Genomic DNA, 21,450 nt, shown 5'->3' with positions numbered 1-21,450 from the left:
ATGGATGGACGTTACTCAAGTACACCCAAATACTTTTGGCAATATAGTGTATTTTAAACTCATCTACTTTCACTACCTCTACTCCTTGGGACTGTTATGCCCGTATCCCTCTCATTCACATACATGCGTTTATTTCTACTGACTTTCAATCTTCTCTCCAGATCATACCTCCGCCTCTCCAGGTTCTCTTCTACCAGCTCCCTGCTTATCATTACTTTCACATGCAAGGTTAAAATTTAATTCTTGAGCAAACCATCATCATATGTATTTACGGCTGTTTTGCTGCGCTCCTCTGCTCTTTGTTTAACTGTGCATGGCTCTAGATTAACCTAAATTTTGTGGCTAGATGAGGGGAGTGGATGGATTAGAGCAGGGCTGGGGAACTCCAGGCATCAAGGGCCGGTGTCCTGCAGGTTTTAGATTTCACCCTGGGTCAACACACCTGAATCAGATGATTAGTTCATTACCAGGCCTCTGAAGAACTTCGAGACATGTTGATAAGGTCATTTAGCCACTTAAATCAGCTGTGTTGGATCAAGTACACATGTAAAACCTGCAGGACACCAGCCCTTGAGGTCTGGAGTTGCCCCACCCCTGGTTGAGAGTAAATTTTGTCACTCTGGTTTACTGCCAGTACATCCTGTCCTAAGCATTCAACTACTCTCTCTGTTCCATGTACTTTTTGTTTGAACTCTATTTCTTGGTTTACTTATACAGCATACGTAGGTCTACAAACTAACTGCATCACCGATTTGCTGATTATGTATCTCATTTCTTTTGTTCTTAAATACATTTGTTTTTCTTATAAGTCTTCTACGATCTCCATATTTTTGCCTTTCGCTTATAGCTTTTAGTAGCTCAGATGGAGAAACAAAAGGCAGTGGAGCAGCTGCAGAGACAGAGCTACATGAAAAGATTTCATATAAATGAGGTAAATGACACGAATAAAATACTGTTTTTATTCTTTAATCTAAACTCTCTTGGCTGGAGCCTTTCATCAAGCGTTCAGTTTTACGTTCACACTTTTTATAAACAGGCTTAAACTGAGAGACTTATGTGAATAAACCTGGCACGATGTTGTGGATAACTATAAACACAAAGGGAGTACAAATTCATTCTCTGCTAAAGACCCCATTACTCCACTTTAGTTTTTAATACCCAATAGATCTGTGCTGCGATATTAAAATTTAAAATCTCACTTATAGAACCATTAAGAGAAGGGTAGCAGAGCAAATAAAAAAATCTGACGTTTAAACTGCCCAAATGGCACAAATTATGCTGCCAGAACATTAGCAGATTTGTCCTACAAGTAATTTTTATGAAGTCTGTATAACTGCACGGATACCTGGAAATGCAAATTCTTTCAACAGTATGCAGTGTGCATCCATCTCTATGTCATGTAAGGACCGTTATCATGTTCTGGCAGAAACGATGAGTGAGCATGGTTGCAGCTAGCTCAGACATGTCTGTTATACCACCTGGAAATATGTGACTGAATGCTTTAATGGCTTTCGGACATCAGTTACAAAAACAAAAAAATCCACAAACTTCAATGAACAGCACAGACAAAGTTGAGACAGGCTGAGATGTCCCAAAGGTAAAAATGTATAAACAGCTGTCTGTTGTATAGAAAGTAAACCACAGAGATGTCTTCTTGGCTGAAATGATTGCATTCAGTTACAGAAGTTAAAGAAGCAGAGGCATCCTATCACGTTGTGCTACAACCTAAAACCAAATCAATCGGTCAAATAAAACCAGCCCAGCTGGGTGGGTGGGGGGCACCCTGTAATACACACATTTTGCCTCTACTGTACATTGCATACCCAATCAGAAAAACAAAGAGGTGTAATATTCACAGCATTATTGCCAGTATTGCTCCTGGAGTTACGACCCAACTGTCTGCACAATTTCCCAATACCTTTCCTTTTCAGGTCACGAGAAGAGAAACGCGGCGAACGCAGCCCAGTGACAGTTTTAACAAGCAGTCAGTCTGCTCTGTGCAGAGATTCACACGTCTCATCTTCCAACAGCAGCCCTGTCTTTTATAATGAAAAAAAAGACAAGTTCTTAATACTGTCATTAAGTAACATGAAAGACCAAAAGACAAAAAAATGAATTGGTCCAGCTGACAAACACAGACTGTGTATTCAAAGCCTGATGTATCTTGTTCCTAGAAGTCATTATGGTTTGTAATTGAATTCAAACATTGGCAAAACCAGAGTTATTATAGTTTTATAGTTGCTAATTACTTTTTATTTTTATGTTGTTTTGATGTTCAGTTTTGTTTTTAGTTCAGTTTAGTTTCTGTGGTTTGAAATGATTTTGTTTCATTATAGTTTTTATTGATTTCACCGTTAGCTTTACTTTCCTTAATTATTCTAATATGGAGAGTATTTGTCAGGGGTATATTTAAGACATTCAGAGGAAATATTATAACACAAATGCATCACTTTTTGAAGACAGCTGACTCGCAGGAACACAGATATATGTTTTCAATAAACAGATGCGCCATGGGCCTGACCAGAGGTTGGGATAACAAATCTGACAAAGACTAAAGTGCTGTTGTGTCCATCAGCTTAATGAAAGCCTAGAAACCAGGTGATGGGTAGTGGACAATGAATTTGATATGAAATTTAAGAAACTGTGATACACTGAGTCTAAGACAGTGAAGTGCAGAGGAGGCAGCACACGTGCTAAGCACACCTGGCTATGGGAAGGTGTTTAGCTCAAACTTCCTGTGTACAACTAGTAGTTGGGTTTGACTGAGGTCAGATGGCATTCTTACCATAAACAAACTGCTTTGGAGATTCTCTGGAATCTCAAAATAGTCTTGGTGCAGTTGTTTTGATCCTCACACGATTATTATGTTCAGAACCACATGGAGGCTCTAATAAATCACAGTTTTATTTAAACTAATTAAAGACTAATTTCTGCTAATATTTCTCATTTTAATTTTATGTGTATTTGAAGATATATGGCACATACACATGCCCACTTTTGCTCTATCCCGCAATGGTAAAGAGTCTGACCCTGAATTCAGAGCAAATCTGGATCAAGACTGACTCCAGACATTTACCCCGATTTAGACTTCTGCAGGAAATCCGTATCATAGCTTACAACATAAGTTGAAACTCTTTTTAACCCTACGCAGGTACAGATCTGACTACGTGGAAGATTAAAGCATACGGTTGGAGGGTTTTCCGGTGACATCCTAAGTTATAATGCAGATTTCCCCACAAAGGTCTGAGTTAGGCTTTTCTCATGTCCCTGACTTTAAGAGACAAAAAAAACAGACAAACTGAAATAAATCACATTCCCAACGGCGTTAATTAGCAAATCTAACAACAATATTTTACATTTATAATTTATTTTAAAAACTGTTGCAGACAAAACGGTATAATCCCACAAATTCTTTCCAATGTACCCTGAAATATTTCTTTACATTGTTACAGTGTTGAGTTGTAATACATATTTAGTGTCTGATGGAGCTAGGACACATCTCAATTAATCTCAAATTTCCAATGGAAGGATTAGGACATTAATCGAGCAGCAGTGCCCAGCGCTCACTAAAAGCTCTGGGTTGTGAAAGAGGCTCATAATTCAATATTGCAGGATATGAGATTATAGGCATTCTTACATTTGGAGAAAAAACACAGGAAAGAGTTCATATTTCTGATCAAATAAACCATAACGCAGCCAGTTTGCCCCAATATAGAAAAGACTTCATGCTGTATCCTGTATATTTATACTCTGGAACAGAATCAGTGGGAGATCTCACTACTGTGTACTATTTTATTTGGTTAAACTCCAGCCAGCTCCTGCTGGGATATAAAGTCTAATAAATACAATGTCATGTTTTGTTTAGTGAGTCAGGCAAGTACTCAACTTTCCATAGAGGCAGCGGAGCATAAAGCAGACGCACAATAGGTAAACATTGGCTGGTCATGTGAACGAAGCAGCAGCAGCAGCAATGAGAGTGACTTCTATCAACTTTCTCAGACCTAACTCCTTCAGATCCAAACCAGCAACAACCTGACTCAGCCAGTAACAGCTGTGCATCTTTCAGTATTTATGCACTTAGTTTGTGCCTGTGGCTGAGTGTAAAGGTTTGCATCTTCTTCACTAATTCAAAGACTGTATTTTTAATTTGAAACATTGAAATTTAGATGCAAAATGTCTTGTAAAAGTTCGTTTATGTGGCGTGCTGCCATCATAATTAAAAAGCTGGTTACTTGCTTAACCCAATTCATAACAGAGAAAGTTTGGCCAACTTTCAAACACTTTGACTAAAATTTTTGAAGATTTCGTATTTAATTTAAAGTTACATCAGCCAATAATATCGTGAAGGCAGAAAAGAGATCTCTGACTGACAACTGATTGTTGGTCTACCTTTAATAGTAAAGAAGTCAGCTAACAGTCAAATAGACCTACAGACCTACAGTCATATGGAAAAGAAGAGAGTATATAGAGTCGAGTGAAAACTTACTGTGACCACAGGAATTAAGTGGGCAAGTAGCAGACAGGTGCTGCGAATCAGATGCAGTTAATAACCTTTATAAAAGCAGAAGTTTTGCGGACTTTGCTGGTATCAGTTAACATAACAGTATAGTCTTCCCAGCAGTGGACTGCTGTAAATTCACCCCAAAATCTTACTCTACAAAGCTCAGAGACTCTTCAACAACTCCACAAGCTACATCTCAGACTCCACGGGCAGATAGCATTTTAAATGTTTAAGTTCATAACAGCACAATTAGAAAAATACTGAACAAGTACGGCTTGTTTGGAAGGACTGCCTCTCTGAAAAGAACATGACAACACATCTTAAGTTTCCAAAGTCTCATCTAAACAAATCACAGTACTTCTGGGAAAAGGTCCTTTGGACAGACCAAACCAAAGTGGAGATAGTTGGCCATAATGCACAGCATCACATGTTGGGAAAACCAAACATAGCATAGCAGCCGCAGGACCAGGGCACCTTGCAGTCATTGAAGGAACCACAAACTCCTCTGTATACCAAAGTATTCAAGAGTCAAAAAGGCCATCTTTCACACAGCCAAAACTTAGCCAATAATGAGTCATGGAAAATCAGAATGATCCCGAACACAACAGCAAATGTACAAGAGAATGGCTAAAAACAGAAAAGAAGCAATAGATTTTGCAATATCAATAGCCCAAGTCAAAGAACTCGACCTGACTGAAATTCTGTAGTGTGACCTTAAGAGCACTGTGCATAAAAAACTAGCCACAAACCTCAATGAGCTGAAGCAGTCTTGTGAAGAGTGGGTCAAAACACTTATGTGCAAGAAGCCCCTGTGAGCCAAAGGGCTCAGGCTTCAGGCTCCTCTAAAACGTATATATTATATATTATATTATATATAATATATAATATATATGTATGTATGTATTCCTATTATGGATTTCAGGCACATGGCTGAGGAATCCCACACACATCCTGCTTAAATGTTTTGTTTGAAAGGGTGACAAATCAGAAGAAGGTTGGCTTAAAAGGAGAACAGGTTAAACAGTCTGTTACAAACAGATGCTGAACAGCGCTTGACTGTACTCCAGTAGAGTCCACAAATAAAAACATGGAACTGAAAATGAGTAGAAAGTGTGCACTTTAATCTGCAGAATGTTAGGACAGATTTGCTTTAAACATGGATGCAAAATACACTATCATAAATTACAGGGCGAATTTTGGGGAAAAGTCACATGGTAACGCAAAGAACAACATGAAATCATTGAAACAGGGAATTATAAATACCAGCCCGCCACTCTGGCTTCTAAAAGCTTTCCATCCAAACAATGGGTGGCATCAGATGTAAACCAAAAGAACACCAACTCTGTGGGAGTTCAGCCAATTCATCACTTCCACCAGCACATGACAAAAGGGAAAATATTACATTCATCTCTATTTAGAAAACCTGTTTGGGAAGCTACCCCAATTACACTACCCCCACCGTGTAATTGCAGATAATTAGCAGCGGCCACAAACTGAAGTCAAGCTTTATGTTATTATAGCTCACAATTGTTTGCAGCTTCCTGAGGAAAAACATTGATCATTACCATAAGTCCATTATAGATCAATACAACAATATTTAGCATCACCACAAGGAGATGAGGGGATTTAAAAGGAGCTATCTCTCTCTTTCGGTGCGATTTTTATGTGCATTACAGTATGTCACATGAGCTCGGCATTAGTGAGCCAGATCCGCTCAATGAGATACTACAGTTTCTAATCATATGTTCATACTAAGATGCAGCAAGGACTACTGGAAGTATGAGTCTGGGAGTATATTACATAACTCTGCTTGACTGGAAGTGAGAGTAAAATGTATTTTTCAGCTAAACTCACTGTTCACAGTGATTGGGACTTTACAGAGGCATCAGAACATGGCCAATTAAGATGATAGAGATTATTTAACTGATTTTGCTTGAAACAAACTGGAAAACAAAGACGCATCAGGTGGGAGGACTCAAAAGTTGACATTATATCAATTTGAAAACCTACACAGAGGCTTCTGTGTAACATTTCTCCTTTTTTGATGATGTCTCCCTCAGTGACCCCATCATCTGCATTAACCAGTGTGCCTTATTCAGCTGCACACTTATGACTGTCTTCCTTTCCAGATTTGTGATCTGCTTGTAACCTCGGTGACACAGAGCTGGACGAATAAAACAAAGAAAGCTTAGTCATCCGTTCAACTCTTCAGGCTTTCAAAGACGACCCTGTGAACACACCGACTGACTGACTCTCAGTCGAATCATTTGTTTTATTACTAACATGCATATACACACTTTTTGCTGTGATCTTTATGGCTTGGAACTTGTATATGCTATTGAAATACACTGGTATTATGTCACTCCTGTAAAAATGAGAAGTGGAAAGGGTTTTTTTTCAAGCTGTATGTCACATTACATCCAAGTGTGTCTGCATGATGGGTTTGGAGGGCAGAGCCCAACATTCAGAGTGCAACACTGGGTTATGTAAGGTAATTTGTTCTGTTTGGGGGACCTTCTGTAGAAGCACAGAAGAGTTAAAGTTACCTTATCCCCGAAATCTCCGAAAAGATAGCAGCTGTTCCCCAGCAGCATCGGGATCAGTTCACCGCTAATTCAATTAAACTGTAAACTAAAACCACTCTGGTTGATTATAACTATTCTTTATTTATTTGCTGTAAATGAGTTTTATAATATTTGACTATTTTTCATTTGAAAACTGTGTTTCGGGAGTTCTCATTATAAGAGCAACGCTGACATTTTGAAATAAAAAAAAACAAGGATTCATTAAAAATCATTTATGTATCAACAGCATTAAAAAATAATTCAAGTGTTAATATGGAATACAGCTGTCATCTTACGTGTCTTCTTCTCCTTAATTTAGAGAAAACACACGATCTTGATTAGTTATTAATAAAGTGCAAAGCGACCTGAAGGATGAAAAAGGCTGCAAACCAAAATAAAGCTTGTTCCCTTTTTAATGTGATTAAAAAAGGATTTCTTGAATCTGATTAGACACGTGACTTGTCACAGAAGACTGTGTGCTCTACATGTTCATTGTGTTTCCGTCACACTTTCAGTTTGTGCATAAAAATCCACATGAAAATGAATTTTGCATAAATTTTGACACTTAAAATAAATTCTTTATTTTGTCATTGAGTTATTTTGTTAGTTTGTCATGGGCATCTGGTAAATTGGTGCGACATGCACATGTGCTAGAAAAGCACAGCGGATACTCATCTTGTGCACATTTGTCATTAAGTTATTACTCATCATTCATCCTGTTTTTAATTGCACAAACCATTTTCTATGGTTGCCATCTACTGCAGCTGCTCGGCCCATGCTACGAAGCTCCTGATGCACAGTTTTTGTGCTGATGTTAATGCCAAAGGAGGTCGGAAACTCATCTCTGATATGGAAGAAATTTCACAAACTGACTTGTTGCACTGGTGGCATCCTATTACAGTACTACACTGGAAGTTAGTTGTTGTTTAGAATGAGCGTTTCTTTTACAAATGTTCGTAAAGAAAGCCTGCATGGTGTTAGATGTTATACATCTCCTGCAGCAGGACTGAAACGCCTGAATTTTGTCTATGTCTAAATCTGCAGGTATGTGCAGATGCAGGCCAGGAATTACTATGACTTGGTTTAGTTGACATGGGTAAAAATTGTGGCCAATGAAAACACCAGAAGGGTGTAATGTGGCAACTACCGTATAGCCTCCCTCACACTCATACAGTACGCATCTTTACTCTTTTTTTTCTCCCCCCATAAACGTTGTTTCTTTCATGATATCATTAGCTCACGTACTAACTTCATTAAGTACGTGAGGAAGATGAAGTCATTAATGACTATAGAATAAAGTATGAATGAAATGTATGACTAAATGTGGCCTGTATTCTAAAGCACTTTTAGTGAGCAGCAAGAATACAAAAACACTATATAAATGCTAGTGTGTCATAACGTAAAGCCAGCGGAGGAAGCAGAAACCCACACTCAGGGCCACTGAGGGAAAACACTAATGCATATGTGCAGTTTGCTGCACAAGCAAACCTCAAAGCTGGAAACTTTTTGGGCTCCAGGAGAACAATTTTCATCCAAGCAAGCAGACACCATTTTTAGTATCCAGTTCTCCTTAATTCATCCATGAGTGGCACCCACAGAGAGTTTGGACCTTAAGGAGCTTGCATAACACTAGTGGACGGAGATATGCATCCAGTTTTCTTTTCTCATGCTGATGTTTTAGGAATTCAGTTAAAACTTTCCCTACAAAATGAGTGGAAACTGCACATGTCAAACACTAAGATGGAATCACATCGGCCATAACACCAATGACTTTTTGAGTCATTAGCCTTGCAGATGGTACAATCATTTTTTTTAAGTTGTAGGTATTTGTGCGCCTCATGTAGGCAGGCTCCAGCCACTGTCACTGAATAAGAAAACCAGAAGAAAACAGGTGGATAATGATTTCCTGGTAACACCTCTGGACTGAAACATGTGGAGTAAAATTCAAAATTAACAAAAAAATTTTTTTTTTTAAAGTTCACTATTTGTCAAACAAAAATAACTAAATAAATACATAAATAATTGTTTTTATCTTTGCTGATGTCTCTTCACCTTCTTTTATCTTCCCAGAGCCGACACTTTCTCCGCTCTCCTCTGAGAAGAGCTGAAGTATTCGTCTCGGTGCGCCCACGAGGAACATCCGCTGAGAGTTACGTTCTTTGTGCACTCAACCACTTACTGCACTAACCTCTTAAGCCCACTGAATAATAATGGTGATTCTAATGTAAGTAATTAATTGCATTAATAATTCAACACGTGCCCTCGTGCATAATTATGCAACAGCTAAAAGACGGGTTCATGCCTGCTGCCAAATCAAACTGCTGCCAGCAATGGAGATAGAGAAATGATCAGATATTTTATTCAGTGCCAGCCCACATATAGAAACATTAGATTCATTGACCCAGAGAGGATTTGCTGAGCACGCCTGCTCATTTTAAGCAGCAGCATACGTCACATGCATACACTAATGTGCTTACGCACTTGGTAACTGCCCAGCACATCAAGAACTGATGTACTGCTGGTGACAGAGTAACTAAACCAGCGCTGGAAGAGCTTTCAGCACTGTGATCCAAGCCACTTTTAATGTGATGGCAGAGTATGTCCTGCAAACAAACTAGGGGATTCTCCTTAACACTCCAAGGCTTTATCTTGGGATTATAATGACTAGTAGAGACAGCATGTCCCGCACACATTTGGATTCAGTTTCTTTCTCCTCAGAAGATTAAAGATTTAAAGGATACAGATGATGATGTGTCTCTATTGAGACAATGAGCTCACGTCTACTGAATCAACAATAGGCAAACAGCCAAATGATCTTTGTACAAGAACTATTTAACAAGAGGTGATTCACTGTCATAAAAATCCAAGCAAAACATGCTCTCTTTTTTTTTTTGAAGTAATGGTTTTCTAACTATAACCATGTGGGTTTAGATCCTATTCAAAAGAAAAATGTTTTTATGAGCCCAAAGCAAAGGTTAATGACATCAGGGATTAGATATTAGATGATCCCGAGGAAAAGAAATGCTTATTTTTTTATTTGTTTTTTTCCTCTTTTGAAATATTGAATTTTCTGCTGAAAATGCAAAATAAAAACTAGCTTTTTGCATCATTCACCTAAATAATACAGTTGCAGAAAATAGTTTGCAGACCGAACTGGACATAGCCCAATGAAAGACATGAAAAGAAAATACAGATGTTGATTTTTGGGGGTCTTTTTAGCTTTTTTTGGGATAGGACAGTGGAGATTCAAACCTAGCCTTACGGTGTATGGGTCACCTGCTTGACCAAGTGAGCTATAGCAGTACCCCAGAGGTCTTGATATTTTTTTATTTTTTTATTTTTTTGTTGAGGTACATGATATGATATTACACATGTGGGAGGAAAAAAACTTCAATCAACAAGAATTTGAAGTTGAAATGGTTTTTATTTATTCATTTTCAATTAGCTCGTTCATGCATTTTTTTTTCTGTCCTGCATATTTTTTTCTTCTCTTTCCAGTTATGTTTTCCTCATTCTAGTGAATGATTTACTGAAGAGTGTGCTTTTAATGAGAGTATTCCATCTGGAACCAGCTCCATAACTCACAGTGAGGTCTGCGGTTTATTCAGAGTTACTGGGACATGTTCCTGTTGAATTTTCTGTCTTTTATGAGACTTTTTGCATGATTAAATCACCTCAGAAAATTGTAGTTACTTATATGATGGTGTTGGAGAGAGGAAGCAGCAACTGCAAAGAAAGATTTCTTCCACTGATTGCTGATTAAATTCAGGCTTATGAGAAGGCTTGAGCTTGTCCAAGCTGTCATTGGGTCAGAAAAGGCACACCATTATGGGACATGTTTTAGAAAAGGCTTGTTTCTTTTTCTTTTAGGTGGTCCAAGTGTTTAAAACAGATAATCTAAATATATTGTAATAATTATTTTATGAACATATGTTGCAGACAACATTTTTCTTTTCAGTATCTGCTCATGTAGTTAAAGTGTGGTTAGAGAAAAGTTGTTGTTAATGGTGAATTAACAATACCGTTAATCTCTATAAAGTCATGCACATGAATATGTAGGTAGGAGACAAGATTTTAAAGGAAGTAGAGGTAAAAGAAGCCTTGCAGTTTGCCTGTAACTCCACTTCCACTGACCAGTCACTTTTATGCAGGCTTTAGGTGGATGTAACTGAACAAGAAGGTGAAAAAATGCAGTTTTGTAATCCCTTGGATGTAATCTAATTACAATTTAGCCTTGTATTATCCATTCATTCTCTCCACACTCCACAAACTCCACACAGAAAGGCCCCAGTTAAACCCAGTCCACACCACTATGCTATCCAGCTTTGCGTTAGCTTTTGTGAAGGTGTCTGGATTTATAAACACTGACTGGTGCACAGAGCAGCATGACTACTTCCTGGTAGTTGCTAGGGTACTTCCTGGTAGTTGCTAGGGTTAGGGTTGTTAAAACAAAGAAAAAAAAAGTCTCATTTCAATTGTAGGTTTGTCTTGACACTCAGAACTGCATTAAATTAAAATGCACCAGCTTGTTTTATAGTGTTAAAAAGGAATTGTGGTAAATAATGTTGATCAGTTGGTTAATATTTAGTTTGCATGAAAATATTAGATCTTTGTAAAGCTACAAATTTACAAAAACAAAATCTTCTAAAATTTTTAAAAAATTGCAGCTTAATGGTATTTTGTGCACCTATAAACATTATTTGGGAAGTTATTATAAAGTTTATTACGGTGTTTCAAAGACCATATAAGTAGGGAGGTGAGGTGCCAGTGATGTCACAAAATCTGAACCTAGTGATGGGTCAGATGCTTCCTGTTTTACTCACAGCTCTGTCTGTTCAGCTGTGTGGTCAGTTGATTTTTTGTTTACTTTTGCTGTCTTTTTTACCATGACCAGTCACAGCAGAGTACCTACCTGGACCTGGTTCTGCTGGAGATTTCTTTCTGTTAAAAGGTATTTTTTCATTCCCACTGTCGCCTGGTGTTTGCTCAAAGTGGGTTGTCTGATTGTTGGGTTCTCTCTCTATTATTGTAAGATCACTATCTTACAGAATGAAGTGCCTTGATGCGACTGCTGTTGTGGTTTGGTGCCAGACAGGGGCGATTTTAGCCCAGTTTTGGAGGTGCTTCAGCACCCCCAAAATGAATCAAAGCACCCCCAAAGATGTCTTACTTTTTTTGAAAATATTTGCTGTTTGTGGGACACACTACTAAAAGTATAAAAAGCATACAGTACTTAATTGAGATGGAACATTTTAACAACAAAAGTATAGATAACCCCTCCCCCCTCCCAAAATGGTTTGTTCCAGCTCGGCTCTCTCCTACTTGTGCTTTAGCGCCGTTGCTGCCAGACAGTGTTGCCAACTTAGCGACTTTGTCGCTATATTTAGCGACTTTTCAGACCCCCTAGACCCCCTTTTTTTCTAAAAAAAAAAAAAAAAAAAAAGTCGCTAAAAAAAGACGTGAAAGCGCATATCGCTTTTACTCTCAACAAGCAGCGGGTGCTGTAACGCAGTCAGTTCTTCTTTTACTCTTGGATTTACTCTGGATCAGGTTTAAAACTACTTATAAACACACACACACACAGTAACTCCACCAGAGTGCCTATTTCGGGTCACTTTTGCCGGTCCAAGCCCGGGTAAAGGAGCAGGGTTGGAATTGTGACATTAAAAAAACAATAATTGCTAAAAGAAATTTAATTTGTAGTTCTAAATAAATTCTAAATGCATTTAGGACGTTTTTTGCTCACTTTATGTCTCGCCCACGATGTTATTTCTCTCTCCAGCAGCGTAGGTTACAATTACATTAGCATGACCAATTATGCAAATTAGGTGATTAGTCATTTAGCGACTTCTAGCAACTTTTAGGACAGCCAATAGCGATTTTCCTTACTGAGGAGTTGGCAACACTGCTGCCAGAGCGATGGTGGCTGAGACGCAGCGGAGCAGAGGTGGAAGTGCCTGGCTTAAAACAGGACATATTAGCTGCATTTAACTTTCAGTTACTCTTTATATAGTTAGGTAGGAGTCAGACCATGTTTCTTTTTAACTGAAAAACATTACACCAGGTAACCTGCAGTGTTGAAAATAGGGCTGCCACGATTAGTCGACTAGTCACGATTACGTCGACTATCAAAATCATCAACGACTGATTTAATAGTCGACGCGTCGTTTGAAGCTTTGTAAGATCACAAAAGACGCAGGAACAAGTAGTAGAATTTATGAGTGTAATAACGGACTGAAACAGAAGATGGCAGCACTGCATGTACAAGGATGCCAGCTGCCGTTAAACCCCGAAGAAGAAGAAGGAGCTGTGTCCCAGAATTCATAGCGCAGCCCAGCTCAGTTTACAACAATGGTGCCAGCTAGTTAGTTTTAATATTACTCTTATTATTCTTTCTGGGTCACAAAATAAACGTTTAGCATATTTTCAGGCGAGAATGTAGCTGTGTAAACCTCAAATATCTGCTCAGTTTATCAAGACACCAAATATTTTCAAAAGCGCTCCGACGTTTTCAGAGACGTCTGTTACCCACTAGCTTGATAGCTAGCCGGGGGCAAGGCTCTCTAGAGCCCGTGAGAACACCGGACTCCCGGCAAATCGCTTTCAAACCCACTGCGGTCTTTCGCTACTCAGGTTAAACATATATAAATCACTTAGATAACTTAAAAATGTTATTGTTGGGCTTTTTTTAGTATTTTATTTGTTCCTGAGTAAATCGGTTAGGCTGAGATTAAAGTTATAGTTTTTACACAGCTGAATAAACGTCAAGCAGACAACTGATTATCAGAAGTGTGAGATGCTCGAGAATATACTCCGGTGTCCCGTTATATTTTAGATAACAATGAGTTTATTAAACTTCACCGAAACAATCTGCAAATTTCATTCAAATTTAATAAACTATCATCTTGTCTTTATTTTTAGTTAGCACATACCTTAAACACTTAGAGCTGTAAGCTAATGATAGTTATATGAGAGCAGATGCATTCTGGTGCAATAAGCTGTACGCTGTACATCCAATGGATGCATGATCTGATTAGTCGACTAATTGCAAAAATAATCAGTGACTAGTCGACTATCAAAATAATCGTTTGTGGCAGCCCTAGTTGAAAACGTGTTTTCCGACGATGTTTGCTCTGTAGTAAAATTAGCGATATTTGACTGCCCTGTTGATCTCATTGAAATGTATACAGCCTATTTAAAATCTAAAACTTAACATTGTCCGTAGCCTGCTGTTGTTACCACTGTCCTGTTTGAAATGTAATGAGAGAAACTGGTTATTTTGCCATATGTGCATATGCCGATATTGAACCCAAGGTACTAACTAGCTAACTGACTGGATGCCCATTAACCTTATAACTCCTGTTGTGTGTGTGTGTGTGTGTGTGTGTGTGTGTGTGTGTGTGTGTGTGTGTGTGTGTGTGTACAGATTGTCAGTCCAAAGAGGGAGAGAGGAAAGAGGGGAACATACAGAATCTGCAAAACAAACTGGGTTGTCAGCCCTGGCACTGCATTACCATATTGAGCTTCAGTCAGAGGAAGTCACGGTTGCCAAAGACTTTATAAAGCTCAAGAGTGAGGCTGGTGCCATTCCAGATATGTTAACATTGTACAATCTTCTGGATAATCAGATCGTCCCCAAACTGAAAACTGTTATTCAGGTTGCCCTAACAAACCCAGTTAGCAGCTGTAGCTGTGAAAGGTCTTTTAGTGTCTTGAGTCAGCTCCATACCTGGCTGAGAAGGACCATGGGTCAAAGCAGACTCCAGCACCTGGCTGTGATGTCAGTTGAGAAAGAGATGCGTGAGAGACTTGACCACCAAAATGTAATAGACAGATTTACCAACCTCAAGGTGAGGCGACATAGGTTAGAAGAAAAGAAAAAATCTGCAGAGCCATAGTAGTATCTGCAGTAAAGATCTTTTCATACATTGTATACATTGTACCAAAGGCCAAGTGTCTCCATTTTCTAATAATATTTTGTATATTTCAAGGACTCTTCTATTTTTGGAGTGTATTTTTTATGTATCTGTATTGTATTATACATACACTTTAGAAGTGAATCTCTGTCTAAAAAATGCACACAGTTTACTTTTTACTCACTATGAGCATCATTTATCATTTTTCCCCAGTAACTAAGGTTAGGATATGTATTTTTTTTAAATTCCAATCCATTCTTCTTTGGCAGCATTTTAATAACCTCGATCAGATTTGATGGTTTTGTTACAGACTTTTCAAAAAAGTGTTTTGCTATTCTTTCAAAAATGTGGGGATTAAATTGTGTTCAAATGTACAAAACAGTGATGTCATGCTTTGTGACAAGGACCCAGGCACAGAGAGACTTGATGAATTTAAGAAACTTATGATTTAATAAAGAAATTTGCAGACTTCCACAGAGAGGGTAAAATTATGATGACTGATAATGGAGATGAAGACAACAGACGATGAGGACAGGGAGGAACAGGGGTTTAAATGCACCAAGGAGGCAGTCAGACAGAACTCGGGACAACTGGAGGCATTTAGGGATGCAGGGACTGACAGAGATGGGGAAGAAGTCTCATTGTGATGAGTAAAGTTTACCTTGCCTGGATGGGCAGCTCTCTGGGTGCTCAGCACCCCCAAAGCTCTGATCCTAGAATCGCCCCTGGTGCCAGATAATTTCATTTCTGTTCCATTTAGACACTACAACATCCTGATTAGGCTGATTAAAAGATTGAAGTTTGCAGAAATTGGTCTCTGTCTGTTGCTGTGCATCACAGGACCAGTGTTAAAGAACATCTTGTGCATCTGTGATGTGAGCAGCTTTCACTGTATATGTGACACCAAATGTGATTTCTATCAAACATCCAAAAACATCAATGTTGAGAAAAGTAACGTGAAATTTCGATTCAGCGCTGCCAATCAGTAATCTATGTGAATGATGTCATTTCCTTGTTACCTGGAAGCTGAAGCCCTCAGCTACAAATGCTACAGCTAAGCTACCAGTATTATAGCCAGTCATGAATGCACAAATTGCTGAGTATTTTCAGCGGGGCTTCACAAATAATGAAATCCTTGTGTTATTAGCTTGAATCACAGGGTGTTACTATCAGCAAATGTACTCTTGAAAGGGCCAGTTTGTTGTGATCTGGTTTTGAGTGTGCGTTCCTCTGCACCATATCCTGCCGGGTAACAAGAAAATGACGTCATTCACGTAGATTACTGATTGGCAGAGCTAACTCAAAATTTCTAGTTACTTTTCTCAAAATTTTTAATTAGTAAGTTGAAATTTTGAGTTATGGATACTTTTTTTTTTGTGGCAGAAATGGCCTTCCATACAACACTAATAGAAAAATTCTTAGTTTTTTATTTTTGCTTTTTAAATGTGTTTTTTTAAACTTGTGAGAACAATAAATATAATTTGTTTTCTTTCTGCGGAATTCTGTCTGAATTCAGTGAAAGTCAATTCAGTGAATGCGTGAGCGTAATTCCGGCAAACCAACCATTTAATTTGGCTTGTGTAATCATACAGTGATATCATATTGCTTGTTACACAAAGACTTCTATAGTGTAAGTCAACATATTATATTATGGCCATCTGCCCACGACTGCTTCTCATGACCTCCAATTGTATGCCCGTGTCCTTCTTTCTTTCTTTCAGATTGTGTTATGTAATAGTCCTCTGCCTGGTAGAGTTCAAGGTTTGCCCTGTGGTGTGGCAGTGATAAGAAGTTCACCCCTAGGGTGGGTGAGGATACAGGGAAGATGACTCTGTTTCAGATCCCCGTGAACCCCCACATTTTATAATACTCAGTTCGAAATCGTGCAGAGGCGCTCCCCAGCTGGCATTTAGAGAGCATTTTCTTGCCCAAAGCTCATTTAGTTTTTTCCTTGGAGGTGTATCCCACATTGATTCCATATTACTCCCACAGTTGGGTTAGTAAATATACACCCCAACCTCTTCCTTCCCTTTTCTCTTTTAGAAAACGATGTGTGCTTACTGCCTGTAGCTTCTCCTGCCTTTGTCAGTTACATGGATCGGCCAAAACATTAAAACCACCTGTCTAATACTGTGCAATTCCCCCTTGTAATGCTAAATCGTGGCTTGGATGTAGGACCTCAAAGAGTGTTCTGACTGTAGGGCCTTTTGTTCCCGAAGGTCAGGGTGGGAACTTAATGTACTGGTACTAGTGTATCACACAAATGAGTCAATTACTCAAAGTCTTTGAAATGTTTTTAAGTCATTTGGGGTATTTAGCACAACATTACATTGTATCAAGATGATCCCTGTTATTACCTTCTCCTTTCAGTGATTTTAATATTGTGGCTCATTGATTTACCCTTAATTATCATTACGGCTTGCAGGGACTGATTCTGTCATGTGCTAGCTGGCAGTTGACATGGAAAATTCCCCATTTTATTCTTGATACTGAGCTGTTTGCACATCATACTGAGCTCTCTGGTCCTTGGGGGTGTCCTGTGTTGGAGCGGAAAGTCCTGAGGCCTCATTCTGAAAATGACTTTAATTATAGATTCAAAGAATAAGCGAGGATTTAAGAGGTTCTTGTCTATTTTTACGCTTCAGCTTAACAAATTAGGCGTTCCACTCTCATATCCTGGAGCAATATTGGACTTTGCTATAAGCCACGGCTGCGTGATATTATGTGTACAGTACAGTGTCCGTACTGTTGATTTTATGTGCCAGGAGTCCAGTGGAACAGCGAGGCTCTGGTGTTGTCATTAATACTTAATGGCAGACTGAAACGCCAATCACTGTATTTGTAGCAGCCTCGAGGCTCGCAATTACAGAATGCAGTTACAGCCACCCGGGGGCTGGGGTAGTGTGCAATTAGTTGCCTGCAACTGATAGGGTTACAAGTCACAGGTCAATAGTCATTGCTGCCCCAGTCACTAAATACAGGAGGAAGACTCAGAAAGGAGACGAAGATAAGAACAGCTTCTGACCGATAAGGACAATGTGATGTAGGGAGACAGTGAAGCCTTTTTAAAAAATGTATAGAAATAAATGAGGTTGTGTAATCTATAAAAATATGACTTTATGAGCAAACACAACAATCTGAATTTGCCACTTTGGCTGTCTAGTAACAGAGGTAGCTTATCTTTTTAAGAACTATGGTTTATGACTTATACTGAATATGGTTTTTGAATTATTAGTATCTAATGAAACATTTTATTGGTATATATTCATATGCAAACCATTTTCTTACTATGGTAGTACAATTATTTTTCTTAATTGCAAAATGTGCAGTTTTAAAACAGCCTTTAAGTGCACGCATGGTTCACACAGAAGCTAATCAATTGCTCCATTACTTCTGCTATATTGTATTTCAGTATGTCTGGGAAGAGCATTAAATCTGTGAACAGTTTAAAGACTCTGAAAATTCAGGCAATATCAAAAAAGATCAACAATTTGTTGCACAGTGCTTTAACTTTTCTAAATATTGAACTTATTTAACATTCGCTGCTTTTTATCGGTGTTTTATGTCTCTACCAAATCACTGGGGAAGTATGTGGCTCATCAGCTGCTAAATGACCTACCATAGTCATCCACAAGTTACTAACTGTGTGTTTTATGGTGTGAATTATGTGGGGAAACCAGGATTTTCTCACTTTCCCCCTTGTACAGAGGATATTTTGTCTGAACTGACAACCTGAAAATCCAGACTTTGTAGAGTGATTCTGATTGTATGCAACTTCCACCTCGACTTTTCTCTCCTGTAAAAGATGTCATTGTGATCTCAATGGGAATTCAATCATTCTCAATGGGTATAATTGCATTTTAAAGAACCTACACTGAGTAGAGCTACCTGTTGCAGCCGAAATCTACTGTATAGACAGATTTACAGTGAAGGATGTGCTAAAGCTGCAGGGAGCTGCAAATTTGGTGATAATTCTCTGTATTTGCATCAATACCACCCCTCCTTTCACTCTGATGCACTTTCTCATGGCTATTTTGAGCATAATGATAAAACAAATGGTTATAACTCTATAACCTGGCCTCAGATCACAAGACAATTTGATTCATTACAGTAATTAAAGTTTTTTTTTAGTTCCATATTTCTGATTTGATGTCAGACTGAGTAAAGCACAGAGAGTGCTATGGAGGAAAATGAGTAAAGCAGCTCCAGTGAAACTGGCAGCTCCAGTGAAACCACTAAAGCAAACAGGCTAATTTTCAAGCCTGATAAAAATTGAGTAAAGAGCTGCCAGGCTTGTGGCGTTGTCCTTGGACCCTTCGGAACAGGAGAAATGCATTTGAGCACAAATGAAGAGGCATATGAAGGTCCCAATAATGCAGAGCTTTTCAGTATTCATCACAAATTCACTGGCTGAAGTTTTAAATCCTTCGTATTTGCTTTTGTGGTTAGAGTTCAACATGAGAGATTTTCAGATTTTTGAAGCTCATGTCTAATGACAAAGTTGTGAGCAAAATAATTCTTTGGAGAGAAGTTTGCACTTAACGTTTACGCACTCATTGGCTTCAAATTTGACTTTTAAATGATCCTCTATAATGCTGGAACTCAAAATAAATGTGGCCACTTTCAGCTGATGTAACATTCAAAGCTTGCTTTCCCAGTGAGCTCTAACCTGACTTTTTGGTTACTTTTTTGTTTTTGTTTTTTTTGATTCAGGCACAGCACTCCTACGTTACCTTTGGTATTTCCTGACAGCAGAAGTTTTCCAAATGTTCTCCCACCTTCCTCACACACGTATTCATAAGGACTTGTGATATTGAGGCAGAACTTGTCTGGATGAGCCTGCCCCTCAGTAGTCTTCCAGAAATGTAGCAAACTAACTATGAATAAAATAAATATAAATTATTTAAACCCTTATGGTTAAAGACCCCCCCCCCCCCCCCCCACACACACACACACACACACACACGCTATCTTCATATACTCTTAAAATACTCGGTTTTCATGTCTCCTGGCAGATTTGGCTGTATCTATTTTATTATAAACCTGTTGCATTGATATGTTTTTAAATAACATGATATTTTATGCTCTGTTTCTTTCATCTGTGCTATCACTGATTAGACCAGGACGTTGTGCAGTGATCATATTTTAATGCGATCAGCAGTGTTGGACAAAAATTACTTAAATCGGGGTACCTCCTCCCTCATATTCAATCGCGTTTTGTCTTTATACTCCCAATAATCTAAAACTGTGCTCCACTTTTAGGTCTACTACAGGTTTATTTGATAGTCGAGACGAATTTTCTTCGTTTTGTGCAATAACCGAGAGTCAAACAAAAGTCCGAGTTTCCGCAGAAGATCTAAGAAGTTGCTCTCTTACCTATTGTCGTGATCACAGTGATGGCGAAGTAAAAGGAGCCGGCGAATTTCCACTGCATGCCGGCTTTGTGCGGCTTCAGCTGCAGCACCACTTTTTCCAGCTTGTCGAAGTCCTCCGAGGACAAGTTGAATGTCTGGAGCAGCTCCCCTTTCTTCAGGTGCAGCTCCATCCTCTGGGTCGTCTCCTCCTGAGATTCCAGGGCGTCGAAGATCGCGGCTCCCACGAGCAGGTAGGTGAAGGTGCAGATGATGAGGGCGAGGGTCCTCACGTTTTGCCTCTTCATGGTGGTGTGGTGTGTGTTAGGGGGACAGGCGGAGTGTCAGAGCGGGTCTTGAGGACGGGGAACTCGGCTGGCTCATGGCTGTGCTGCTCTGACGGAGCGGAGGAGCTCTCTGATTACTTTATGAGCCGAGGAGCTGTTCATTCAGCACCACGCCTCCCTCCCTCACCCACCAACCCACCCCCCTCCACGCATCCATCCCACCTCTCTCTCACACACACTCTCTCTCCGACTGCATGTATCCCATTTTAATTCTCCTTATGAAATACTGTGGACTCACCGAGAAACTGAGAATACTGCTACTAAAAAATCGTCAGCCTTTATTGAAGCACAGCGAAAAATTGTATGCCTACATTAGGGGAAAAGAAATGGAGGATAAATAATTTCACTTTAAAAAAAAATCTTTCAGGTATTTAAGTTACAAGAAAAAAAAAACGTTACATGTGAACCAAGAAAAAAGGAAAAATGCAAAAAACCCTTGATTTTTGACTATTTAATTTTTCCTTTTACTTTATTTATCATAAAAAAAAATATGAATAACCCAAGACATCCACATGCAAAATGTTTTTACAGGATTTACAGACACTAGTAGATAGGTGAAGAGTAACTCTTTTAATAACCCTGGTGTCAGTTCTTTACTTTTACTTCTCAGTAAAGAAAAACCTCTTATAGAAAATCATTTTTAATGAGATACAAATGAAATGTAAAACAAATGCTACTTAACAATCAATAACAGTTTGGAAATATTGTACAGAATTATCTGTTTGCCTCGTGGAGCCAGAGGAGACGAGTGTTAGGGGGGAATCTGTGACA

The 21,450-nt window shown here is 38.8% G+C and overlaps 1 protein-coding gene across 1 annotated transcript in view; it reads right to left on the bottom strand.

Moving 5' to 3' along the window:
- kcnk3a (potassium channel, subfamily K, member 3a) overlaps positions 1 to 20,830 on the bottom strand; it is a 53,474-nt gene extending 32,644 nt beyond the window's left edge. The window contains exon 1 of the mRNA XM_085132978.1: positions 20,358 to 20,830. Within this exon, the coding sequence (XP_084989104.1) occupies positions 20,358 to 20,640 (283 nt within the window). The 5' untranslated portion in view covers positions 20,641 to 20,830. The remainder of the gene's footprint in view (positions 1 to 20,357) is intronic.
- Positions 20,831 to 21,450: the final 620 nt, after the last annotated feature.

This window comes from Neolamprologus multifasciatus, chromosome 15 (assembly GCF_963576455.1).
Source record: "Neolamprologus multifasciatus chromosome 15, fNeoMul1.2, whole genome shotgun sequence".
NCBI classification, from domain to species: Eukaryota; Metazoa; Chordata; class Actinopteri; order Cichliformes; family Cichlidae; genus Neolamprologus; species Neolamprologus multifasciatus.
The sequence above is the reverse complement of the archived record's forward strand: the minus strand, read 5'-3'. Positions and strand labels throughout refer to the sequence as shown.